The 13,148-nt window shown below is 31.7% G+C and overlaps 1 protein-coding gene across 2 annotated transcripts; it reads left to right on the top strand.

Moving 5' to 3' along the window:
• Window positions 1-2,808: 2,808 nt before the first annotated feature.
• LOC120086342 (F-box protein 7) lies at window positions 2,809-11,760 on the top strand. Of its 2 annotated transcripts, XM_039042952.1 has the most exons (11): window positions 2,812-3,156; window positions 3,552-3,638; window positions 3,768-3,880; window positions 3,973-4,089; window positions 4,248-4,344; window positions 5,126-5,199; window positions 5,665-5,718; window positions 5,811-5,912; window positions 9,074-9,132; window positions 10,002-10,212; window positions 11,426-11,760. In XM_039042952.1, exons 1-11 carry the CDS (start codon window positions 3,147-3,149, stop codon window positions 11,483-11,485), a joined length of 984 nt encoding a protein of 327 aa, XP_038898880.1. In that variant the 5' UTR covers window positions 2,812-3,146; the 3' UTR covers window positions 11,486-11,760. The 2 variants fall into 2 exon arrangements, with proteins under 2 accessions (XP_038898881.1, XP_038898880.1); XM_039042953.1 differs by lacking the exon at window positions 5,811-5,912 and having other exon boundaries at window positions 2,809-3,156.
• Window positions 11,761-13,148: the final 1,388 nt, after the last annotated feature.

The following is a 13,148-nucleotide window of genomic DNA, read 5'->3' as shown; positions in this document are numbered from 1 at the left end:
TTGTAATATCTACGGATCTTAACTTTGTATATGTTTTAAGGTGTATTGACAACATTTCAAGTATTTGTTATAATATAAAATTAATTGAGAGTTTTTTTTCTAGGGCTTACGTGTATTGTGGATATGTTGGGATTTCTGATTACTTAAATGGATATATACTATGATATATACTGTAATTTGTGTCGAACATTAAGTCAATATTATTTATATATCGTGGTATATTTCATATATTATAAATCAATCTTTAATTTATATATTGTAGTATATTTCATATTTTGGTTAGAATATTTTCAAATACTTAGTGTTATGATGTATATTATCCAATTAAATCAAATAAATGAACAAATCTCAACAAATAAATGCATTTTCACTCTCTATTTGAAAGTATGAAAAAAATTATATTAAATATATCTTCTCTACTCATGATAAATACAGTTTCTTACTCATGATAAATACAGTTTCTCGCTCTCCATCATTAAGAAAGTTTTAAAAATAGAGAAATATATATAAAATTGGGAATGGAAATAATAAAAAATGGTAAATTTGTCTAAAAATAATACTAAAAATATTTCTTGAAAAAATTCAAATTTAAAAATATTTTTGAAATATACAATCTGATGTTTGTAAAAATTACTTCCAATTAATTTTGGGTGTTACCCTAAGGGCCATTACTAAAAATATATATGTAAAAAAAAGCTTTCATGAATCATGAAAGAAACAACTAAGGCATGAATGGGCATTTGGTCTGAGAATTAGTTTTTTTATTGTTCAATTCAGTTATTTACATATGTGTATATTTATAAAAGCAACTGATTTGCTGTGACTTCTTTTTCATGAGCATATTATACTGTACTACTTTTTTTATCGAGATCGACATGTGTAGTAGATTTGATTTTAAATTTGGTTAATTTAAAGCCAAATGATAAAAAATTAGAGGGTCAAAAACCTAAAACTAAAATGTTATGATTAAAAGATAACAACTATTTCTGATGTATGGGGATTTTGTTGCCCGATCCTTAGAAATGGGGATTTAATTCCCTCTATCTCGTTTTGTTTGGTTTTTGAATGTTGAAAATTAAGTCTATGATTACTGCTTTTATATATTGATTAATAATTTATGTGTTTTGATGGCTTACATCTTAGAAATATTTTTAATATTCATGTCAAAATTTGAAAACTAAAAAAAAGTATTTAATTATTTATTTATTTTAAATTTGACTAATTAGCCCAAAATGAATAAGAAAGGATTGTCCAAATAAACAAAATTATGTACTGAGGACCAAAAGATTCGTTGTTCAAATCCTCCATCCCATTTTATTATAAAATGAAATAAGGAATTCTTCATATTATACAAATTAACTATATATAATCCAAATGAATATTTTAGACATTATTTAAAAATATAAATATTCAAACGAACAAGAAAGAAAACTAATGGTAGAACTAAACTTAACATCGGTTGAAAATAAAATCGAATAATTAACAAATATATAAATACGAAGAATGATATTTTAACTAAAAACAATGTCATCCATTTCCGTTCTCCCATCATTCTCTAGAAAAGAAAATTCATTTCTCATTATTTTGGGAGGTGGGGAGGTGGATAGGGAGTGGGAGACTACGACTATATTATGATTATGGGTCGGGCCAGATTTTCCATTTTTTTCCTTCAATATTATTATAAGGAATAAATTTTAGTTCTGATAGTTTGTTACTCTATTATTTTTCTTTGTTTTCATTCAATATTCAAGGGATATATTTCAATTAAGCACTCTATTAATTAATTTGTTGTCTTTTTAGAATAATAATCCAATATATAGTTACATTTTTAAAATCGCAAATATAACAAAAAAAAATAGTGATAGACTCCTACTAATACTAACTTATATCGTCTTTGAATTTGCAATGTCCCGATATATAAATCTCAAAATGATATTCTAATAAAAAAAAACAATAATCTATTCCCCATTCTTTTGAGATGGACAAGGAACAAAAGATTAGGATTATATTATGATAACGAGCCGGGCCGTTAGTTATCCTAATATTGGTTCGTGGATTTTCTAATATTTTTGCTGGATATTATTATCAGAAGTAATAAGTTTTAATTAAGTAGTCTGTTAATTGTTTGTTATCCCTTTAATAGTTTGAACCGACTATATTTATAAGGCCCCAATATATAAAATCTAAAAAATGGTATTCTAAGGTTTTGAGTCGATGTCTATTTGATTCTCAAGTTTCAAAATTAATACTTTTACCCATGAGATTTAAAAAATAGTTCTAAATAGTCCATAAACATGTTTTGACTGTTAATTACTAACAAAAGTATGACTTTGGCAATGAAATTGGTGATTTATTTGTTGGCTTAAAAATTATATTAGTTTAATATTTCTCTAGGGTTATGTCTTACACGTAGCCTATTTTTCTTCTTACTCTATTACCAATTTCCTTCACCTCCTTTGCAATCCTTCGATATTCGACCTAGTTTTTTAAACAATCATGATATTATTCTTAAGCGAGAGATAAATCAAGAAATCAAGAATTAGCCCACAAAATTGATGTTTTAATAACTTTGTGAAAATCATAAATGATCAAGGATATGAAAGAAAAGAAAAAAAGAAAGAAAAATAGAGACTTATAGATAGGTCTTAAACTTCTCACATCTTCAAACCTTCCTCCCGCAGTACATAAATTAACAATCTCATTGTTAAGTTTAGTCAACTAACAATCAAAATATGTTTAGAAATTATTTTGAATGAATTTCTAGATTTGAGAGAACAAATACACATCAGCCGAAAATGTTAGATCAAAGGTGTATTAAAAAACAAAGAAAAAAAAGTAATCGATTTCCACTCTCCCAATTCTTCTCGAGAAAAAAAAAATCCATTCCCCACTCTTTGGGAGGCGTATGGAAGGCTACGATTAAATTAGATGCCACATGATCAGAATCTGAATGTCAATAGTGGCCCAATCTTAAATCCCCATTCTTTGCAAGTCGGTGTTTGTAATGAAAAATGGAATGAAGGGGGAAATTCAGTTGAACCCTCGAACGACTGTTCCGATTTCTCTATTTGTTGTTCTTTCATAATTTTCCCGAGAAATTTTAGCAGTTGACCCGAATCATCTCCAGAGGGAGTATCCGTACACTCATGGCTTCAGGTACGTTGGTTTTGATGTTCTTCAATTCCATGACGATCATACTCGGTCGAATTTTATAATTTCATCTTGGATCTTGCTTTGAGTTTTTAGTGGTTCCTTAGATCTTTTTGTATTTTAGGGTTAAGGCATGTCTTAATTTCTACAAATTGCTTCCTTCTGTAATTCCCCAATACCCCACATAGTTTTTATTTTATTCTGTTAAATAGGAAGTTATGGGTAAAGATTATCGTGTAGACTCAATCATTTTCCTTTTTCTTGCATTTTTTTTACGTAGATGGGTTTTTTTTGGTATGATATATGCGTTTTTTTCCTTCATGAACACGTACCAGAGAATTATAGAATTTGAAATTGGGATAAAATTGTCTTGTCTAATTTTTTTTTCTCTTCTCTTGCAGATTATGCGTTGAAGGTTCCTGCTGAACTTGAATCAGCTTTGCGGTTGAAGACTGTTCAGTATTTCATTACAAAAAGGCCGTGGCTTGGTACTTCCCCATGGCACTAGTTATTGTTGTTTGTCCAGATATTTAATCCTTCTTTCCTCCCCCATAGAACTTAGTTTCTGCATTATGGTTTTTTATTTGTTCTTATTGTTTTCAGGTGTTCTATTTCAGATCTCTATGGGGTTAATGTTAGACCTGTTGCGCCATTTGGAAGTTCGAGTCGGCAGCCATTTATTGATCCAGCATTAATACATCGCTCCTTGCCAGATGAGTTATTGTTTGAGGTGAGGTTGTCATGGTGGATTAATCCCTTGCTTCAAACTTTTTGCTTTCTTCCAAAATTTCTTATAGGTAGAGCTCCTTTTTTCTTAAATAGGTCTTTGCCAGAATGACTCCTTATGACCTGGGACGGGCATCGTGTGTCTGCCGAAAATGGAGATATACTATTCGTAATCCTGTATTCTGGCGTAGTGCTTGTTTGAAGGCTTGGCAGGTGAAGTTACCGAATGTTTAGTGGCTGAATCTTCTTGACATATAGCATATAAATATTTTTTTGGATAAGAAACAATTTCATTGCTAAATGAAATATCCAAAGAGATATAGCATATAAATATTAAACACGAATTCTTACATGAGTTCTATTCTCTACAGCTATCTAGTGTGGTTGAAAACTACAAGTTTTTGCAGTCTATGTATGATGGATCCTGGAGAAAAATGTGGCTTTTGCGGCCAAGGATCCGCACTGATGGTGAGAACTATATGATACACTACGAATCCTCATGACTTTATTTTGAGCATATGGTTACCTCTGTTGTATTCTTCTCTTCCGAAAATTATTAAAGTATACAAGTTTTTCATCACTGAGTTAGCCTTGTAATTATTTTGTATTTCAGATAGCAAATATACATTTACTGTATACTTCTTATTAAAATTTAAGATGCCATATAAACAATGCCTAACAAATTGGGATCCAACAATTCGCAATATTTTACTATTTATATATTTTCTCGTACTGAGAAAATATCAATCTTTGTTAATTACATTTGGAACTAGAAGTCTTGTTGGCTTTGCAATATTTGTGTGTTTGAACCAATGCATCAAAGGTTTTATTAAGTTTTTTAAAAATTGGAATTGCTATTTGACCTTGAAACATTTTTTATTTAGAAGAGAGATGAGGAAGATAATATCTTGGACAGTTGAGTTCATGGCCATGTAGCTGGACTTGACAGTCTTTGAGCCACTTCGTATAATAGGATTGAGAATGGATTTAATTTTCATACGTCATTACTGCCTCACTTATCTTTCCACCAAGATGCCTGGTGTTATGTGCTAAAAAAGCTGAAGAATTAGGGAGGGTTTAATGCTGTTGATAGATGAGAGGTCTTTGTTGTTACTTTGGATTTCGCCAGGGGTGATTATGTGGATCGGCCCATTTGACAATTTTATATCTGAGAAATGTCTTCTACTGCCTTCTTGTAGTCTGCGTTTTGGATTGAAGGTATATAACTAGTTTTTGTTATGAGCTTCAGGTCTTTATGTTAGCAGGAATACTTATATACGTGCTGGGATTGCAGAGTGGAAGATTACCAATCCAGTTCACCTGGTATGTTTGTTTTTTTGGGCTTGTTGTGTGGGCTGGAAGATTAATATTAGTTTGTTTTCAAGCACGATATAAGATTTAATTTTTTAATAGAATAATTGTGTTTGTTATGGTTATTCTTTTGGCTGGGTAATAACTTGTTAGAGCAGGTGTTTATGGGACATAAATGTAATTAAGTTCTGATTTGCATTTAAATTCCCCCCTATACTTTTTAAAATCGAACATGCTCCAAGGGTGTTTGCCATTGCATTCATCCCTTTTAGCTGATAGTGTAAGAGTATTTATGAGCATAATGGGCTCAAAGGCCTTTTATTATTGGTTGAGGAAATAAAAAAACTGAGCTTATTTTAAGATTATTACTAGTAGTTCTCTAGTCTTCTGGCACATTGTAATTAGACTAATGTTTTCTTTTTCTTATTCTTTTTCCTATTAAATTGTGTCCCCTTTCCTTTTGACCAACTTCTGCAGGTGTGCTATTTCCGTTACATCAGATTTTTTCCTTCTGGGCGCTTTCTCTACAAGGTGGTTATTAACTATCATTTAGCCTTTCCAAAATAATTAATGTGTTTCGTATCTAATTGCTCGCATTTGCACTTTTAATTTGTTACTTCTAGAATTCTTCACAGAAGATTAAGGATGTGGCCAAGTGCATGAATTTTCGTGCATCAAAAGCCGACTGTATTTTTGGTGGACACTATACCTTGTCAGATGATAAGGTAAATCTAAATTGCATTCTTTTCGGAATGTTTTTTTCTTCCCTATAAGAAACGACTTATTAAATAAAGAAGATAAGTAGAGATTTCCTTGGATGCCAAGTGGCTTACAACAAGGCACGCTCATCAGCGAGGATAAAAGAAGTGCTAAAATTATGGTCTCTTTGGAGGAGATACACTGCTCTTTGTTACAAAATTAACAATTAAAGAATACAATTGAACGTATAAAGAAGATTGACACAAAAATTTACATGATTCACTAAAAATTTGTTAGTTACATCCACGGGACAAAGGGAGAACAATTTTATTAGAGAAAATGTTAAAAAAAAAAAAATACAGAATCTGCCAAATAATGCATATAGGGTTAAAGAGTTTATATAGTGCAATTCTCTAAACCCTAAGTGGAGAAGGAAAATAATTAAATAATTAAATATATCAAATACCAATTCTAATTAAGTTTAGGATTCAAGGCATTCCAACAAATCTCCACCTTGACTTGAAATCTCCTAAACCAATTCTGATTAGGATTCAAGGTATTCCAACAAATCTCCACCTTGACTTGAATTCTCTCACAGATAACAAATGTATCATATACAACATAAAACACATTGCCACATGTACTCAGACTTCTTCATGCCTTAAAGTGTCCCATCAGGAACCACAAACAATTCAAAACATTCAACAAATCCAAACAACGATGTACCAGATATACTCAAACTTCTCCGTCAAACTCAAGGTAGTAGAATGAAAAACAACTTGAGTTTGCAAAGAAAAAATTTTCGAATCAAAACAGCAAATCTGGACTGGAAACAAAAAACTCACAGATGTATCAAATGCAACATAAATATATTGCCAAATGTATTCAAACTTCTCCCTCAAACTCAAGGTGGTAGAATGATGAACAACTTGAGTTTTTGAAGGAAAAACCTCCGATTCAAATCAACAGATCTGGGTTGGAAACATAAAGCTCATAGACGTACCAATTGCAATATAAATATATTGCCAAACGTACTCAGACTTTTTCCTCAAACTCAAGGTGGTAAAATAACGAACAACTTAAGTTTACGAAGAAAAAACTTCCAAATCAAATCAACAAATTTGGATTAGAAACAAAGAACCCACAGATCTACCAAATGCCACATAAATATATTGCTAAATGTACTCAGACTTCTCCCTCAAACTCAAGGTGGTACAATGACGAAAACTTGAGTTTGCAAAGAAAAAACTTCCGAATTAGCAGATCTGGACTAGAAACAGACAACCTGGCTACAAATGTATCAAATACAACATAAATATATTGTCAGATATACACTGACTTCTCCCTCAAACTCAAGGTGGTAGAATGATAAACAACTTAAATTTGTGATGAAAAACTTCCAAATCAAATCAACAGATCTGGACTGGAAACAAAAAACCCACAGTTGTATCAAATGCGACATAAATATATTGCCAAATGTACTCAGACTTCTCCCTCAAACTCAAGGTGGCAGAATTACGAACAACTTGAGTTTGCGAAGAAAAACTTCCGAATCAAATTAGCAGATCCAATGGTTAGAACTCTTGTCCCTAAAAAACCGAACTACATTATAAAGACAAACCCAAAGTTCAAAACGAAGATCTAACCGTTCAAAATGAGACCCAATGAGTCCCCAAAAGGCTGACCAAAATTAAGACGGTTGAAACTTTAGCAATGGACAGCTTCGTAGAAGTTGTCCCTGAGAAACCAAACTACACTGCAGTTTTACAGATTCTGTTCAGCAGCAACGACAGACCAAACCATTACTCAAAACGGCAATCTAACCGTTCAAAATGATACCTAATGCGTCTCCAACAGGCTGACTAAAATTCAGCACGATCCAACGGTTGAAAGTTTAGCAATCGACAACTTTGTGATAATTGTCCCTGAAAAATTGAACTAGACTATTGTTTTACAGATTCTGTTCAGCAGCAACTACTTACATAAACCAGAGCTCAAAACGATGGTTCAGCCGTTCAAGATGACACCCAATAGGTCTCGAACAGGCTGACTAAAATTCAGCACGATCCAACGGTTGAAACTCTGGAAATCAACAACTTTATGAAATTTGTCCTTGAAAAACCGAACTACACTCCAATTTTACAGATTCTATTTAGCAGCGACTACGAATAAAACCAGAGCTCAAAGCGATGATTCAACCGTTCAAAACAAGACCTTATATGGTTCCAACAAGCTGACCAAGATTCAGTACGATCTAACGGTGGAGACTCTAGTAATCGACAATTTTGTGGAAATTGTCCCTAATCGAACTGCATTGCTCTCCTGGTAAATTTGTCGATTTGTATGTTCTCGCCATACGTCTTTAATTGTCAAACAAATGTGGAATTTCAAAATCCTAACGAATAGGCTCTAATACCAATTTGTTACAAAATCAACAATTAAAGAATATTATAGAACGTAAAAAGAATAGAGAAGATCGACACACAAATTTGCGTGATTCACTAACAATATGTTAGCTACGTCCACGAGGCAAAGGGAGATTGATTTTATTAGAGATAATGTTACAGGAAAAAATATGTAATTTGCCTAAATAGGTCATGGCACTCACTCCCCAAAAAAAAAGAGCGACACAGACGGAAAAGAGGAACCTCATTGAAACCTGCCGAGACCCCTTGCGCAGAAGCTTCACGACATTTTAAAAAATCTCCCTTCATACAGATCGTCGTGGCACGAACTCAGAATTTCTTCGATTCTTATAAAAGCTAGAATGTTGAAGAGGATTGTTTACGCACAGCTGAGAGAGACTTATGCTAAAATACATAGGCAAAAGACAGATAGGCATAGTGCGATGTTCAGAATACGAGAAAAATAGAGATATCTAAAGCAGTTCCTCTTCCTGCTGCACTTTATCACCACTCCGGGCTGTATTTAAAAAAAAATACATAATCTGTCAAATAATGCCTATAGGGTTAGAGATTTTATATGGTGCACTTCTCTAAATCCTAAGTGGAGAAGGAAAAGAATTAAATAATTAAATATATCAAATACCAATTCTAATTAGGTTTAGGATTCAATCTCCCAAACCAATTCTGATTAGAATTCAAGGCATTTCAACACTCTTTTTGTTCTAGCAGTTGGTTCTTAAATTTTGGCAGTCTGTCCAGAACTTATGATCATATCACTGCAGGTTGAAGCAGCTGTTTTGTACCCAGGTGCACGTCCTACTGTGCTCAGAATCCGCATGAGGTTTGTTATAGGCTTGTTTGATTTTTTTAAGTTGTGTTGATCTTGTATAATTCTGGTTCCGCCCACCTATACTTATGTGATCTAGTAATATAAGACCCTCGAGGTGTTCACTTCTATATAAAAAAGAGTATAGATACAGGTTGATTAACGATAAAAGTACTAGTTGTAAAGGGTACTATTAGCCTTTCTCAAAGTTATTCACGATTCATTTCAATTAGCTCCTTATAGCTTGTCTTTTTCATTTGCACCAATTACTAATCATGATCTACATCATAATGGAATTGAAGATAAAGTCACGTCACTGATGAGTTCTCTTTTGTAAAGGGATGCCAAACTCTTCATTGAATAAAGATTAATGCTCCAAGATACAAAGAAACCAAACCAAAAGAAACTGCTTAAAATAGAGTTACAAAAAGTACGAAGGAAAATATAATGGTAACAAGAAGTAACTAGAAAGGAACAATAAAGCTCCCCCAACTCCTATTTATGTCTTGCGTGGAAAAATCCTTAAAGACTTCCAGAAAGAGAGCACCATGATGAGATCATAAAATGCGTTGAATCCAAACACTCAAAATGTGAATGAGGACCCTAAATTATACATTGATTCCATTTCATCCATGACTAATGACCTCTTACCATTCCACGTATCTTGAACTTATTTTTAGAGAAGCAATTTTCGCAGATCTCTGCATTTATTTTTTTATTTTAGATTTTCTCCCCTGGATTGCAAAGCTGCTGCAATGAACTGTTCCATGTATATTTTGGATCTACTATGATGGAATCAACTTCAACTAATGAATATAGCATGATTAATGATAAAACTTCCTACAGTTAGCTGAAGGTTTCTTCTGCTTTTCTGTTCTATATAGGTTAAGAGGAACATCAACGGGGGCTAACAACCGAATGGATCTACTGACCCTTGTTACCAGCGGTATGAATAACAATGAGGTCGGTGATCCTGAAGATGATATCCTTGGCATTGTGGAAAGGTGGCGAGACGATGAAACACACAACCCGGACGTGCCTGCAGTTTCTCATAAGCGGGGCATGACACCTTTTATTTTTGTTCCTTTTGATCAGGTACTTACTTTTACTTCAGAGTACTATGCCCACCATACACCTTTTATTTTTGTTCCTTTTGATCAGGTACTTACTTTTACTTCAGAGTACTATGCCCACCATAATTTTGAGATCTATTTAAATGTATGTTTGGAAGTGATTTTGAAATGGTTAAAATCAATTTTGGCATGTCTAAAATCGTTCTGAAACGCACAATCACTCAAAATCAATTCAATATTTTATTATATATTTAAACACATTTTTTATACTATTAAATTCGATTTTAAATGAGTAAAAATATTTTACGAGTGATTTTAACCAATTTAAAATTACTTCTAAATATGCCATAAATGAGGAAGGCACATGGATCTTGTATTTTAAGGTGCATGATAGTTCAGGTTGAACTTAGTAGGAAATACCAATGTGGATTTGTAGTTACATTTTTTGGCATTTTGATTTAAGGTTCAAGGTGTGCTGAAATCCATGAGAATTAGACATCAAAAAAGATAGAATGTCATGCACGATGTTCAAGTTCTAACTTTTGAGTTTGGGCGGATATGTTCATGCAAAGTTAACAGTTTAAACTGTCTTTTTACCATTTTAATTTTGTTGGTAAACGCAATCCACGATATAATTGAAAAAGACATTAATTTTTTCGGTTAAAATATCATTTTGGTATCTATACAATAAAGTTGGTTAAGTTTTAGTTCCCATATTTTCTCATGTCTAATTTAGTCCTGTATTTTTAATAAATCTCCCTTGAAGTTAAATTTTATTGAAATTGGTTCAATAATAACAATCATTTTCATTCTAGAAAAGATAATATGGGAATATGTTTCCAAAATCTATAGTAAAAATGTTAATAGACATAACAGTTTTTTAAAAAATCAACGATAAATTAGTAGTAGGAACTAAATTTGAGCATGTTGACTAAAATTAGACATTTGAAAATATTGGGACTACATTTGAACAAATTTTTAAGTACAATGACCAAAATGATATTTTTATTGTTTTTTTCTATATCAATTTATATACCATGATCCAAACCCTTGCTACAAGGGGCTTTTATTTTAGAAATGTAGTCTTGAAATTTTTGTTAAATTTGGAAAGTAGCATTAGTTTCTTTTCATTTTCTCAATCAAAAGTTTCATTTTTGTGGTTAAGAAAATGTTAAATTAATCCTGCATGTTACGACTTTCTTCCTAAATATTGTTTTGGGCTCTTTGGCTGTCAGGTGGAAACATCAGAACTAAACTTGCCTATAGATAAGATGGACTATTTTGTACCCGGTTGATGCACCAAGATTAATGTATCTTTCTGTATATATTCTTCAGTCCGGCCTCTTGAGTTTTTTTTTCTTCGTCACTTTATGTGCTGCTTGATGCCTGTGTATAAATAACGTAGCATGTGAATTTGTCCGAAGACGTCAATTTCTTCTGTGTTTCCACTTGTTCTTATTGTATCATCCCAGTATTGTATGATTGTATTGCAAAAAGTTCCAAAGTGATGCTTATTTATAAATTTTGATGCAACCTGGGAAATTGAAGAATGTGAAGTTAGAATGTTTGATTTGCTGCCAGGATTGTTGAGATTTGTCCATTGCTGAACTTATCAAATGTTACTCTAGTGAAGGAATTTAATTGATAAAGTTATAAGTTTAACACAATGTTTATCTAAACAAAATGTAATAGAATAGAATTTGTAAATTGATATACAACTCAAATGTTTAGGAGTGTAAATTGTTATTACATAAAATTTTGATTTTAATATAGTTGTAGTTGTACTGTATATAGCAAAAAGAAAAAAAAAATGCAATGAAAAAAGATCATCATATAATTTATTTTTTTAAAAAAAAAAAAAAAGAAAAAAAGGAAAAACCGAGACAAGAACTTCCTAGATTCAAATTAAACAACTTTGCATCTAAATGTCTCCTAATATGTATATATGCCTTTACCAATTTAATTATTAAAAATAATATTTAACTAAAAAATTCATGAAAAATCAAATTAAGGGAAAAATATAATTTTCTATAACTTAGCCATTTATTATAGATTTTTGTCTTCTGAAAATAATAGTTTGCACTCTGATTGGTAAATTTTTCTGTGTGCGATAAGGGTGAGATACATAAAAGATATGTAAGTCTTGACCGCAAAATAGAAATTCATTTTAAATATGATTTTGGGATGCACTCATCTAACAATAAAATATAAAATAAAATTTAACTGCATTAGTCAAAATGGAAGATGGGAATCATTTCATAAATCAAATCAAATTAGAGAGTAATATTTTTTAATTATTTGGAATTTTATTTGATCAAAATGGACGATTGAATTATATGTATGTTGTTTCATGTTTTCTGTTGCTTTCTTTTATTGTTTGATTTAGAATAATTCATGCCATGATAGAAGACCCTTGTTTGGTTTAAGGTTAAAAGAATTTTAATAATTATCATGCAAGATTAGATTAAGATTAATGTTTTTATTTTTATTGAGACCTTCAATTACCATTTTGTATGGTAGTTGGTTTAAAGTAGTACTAAGGAGGCTTGAAGATCCATGAAATGGTTATATACTTCATGGAAATTTGAGAAGTGTGAATTATCCTAAAATATTCCCTTATATTTAGTTTGTAAATATTTTTGTAGAAATATTTTTCTTATTGGTAGCTATTCACATATTTTTCATTGCCTAAATAGTAACTTATTGTGTTTATTGCATGATGGATAAACTGTATGTATTATATTTCATCTCGTCGGGATCTTCTCTCAATTAGTCGATCTCATAGAATGATCTCATGATGAAAGTGGGAGCAGATAGCCCCAACTCATCTTAAACGTATGGGGTGCTCGAAACTGGCCAGTCCAAGTCTAATTTTTTTTCACCAACTCTTGAATCATCACATCTTGTAGTTCTGCAATTTTTGTTAATCAATAATGGGGTATTAATTTTCAGATGGTT

The sequence above is a fragment of the Benincasa hispida genome, chromosome 9 (genome assembly GCF_009727055.1).
Source record: "Benincasa hispida cultivar B227 chromosome 9, ASM972705v1, whole genome shotgun sequence".
In the NCBI taxonomy this organism is placed as follows: Eukaryota; Viridiplantae; Streptophyta; class Magnoliopsida; order Cucurbitales; family Cucurbitaceae; genus Benincasa; species Benincasa hispida.
Note: the sequence above shows the minus strand (reverse complement) of the source record. Positions and strands in the feature narration are given on the sequence as shown.

Coding starts and splice junctions, on each gene's coding strand:
- LOC120086342 (XM_039042952.1), top strand. Junction 4,090..4,247: donor CTTGTTTGAAGGCTTGGCAG/GTGAAGTTACCG, acceptor TATTCTCTACAG/CTATCTAGTGTGGTTGAAAA. Junction 5,913..9,073: donor ATACCTTGTCAGATGATAAG/GTAAATCTAAAT, acceptor ATATCACTGCAG/GTTGAAGCAGCTGTTTTGTA.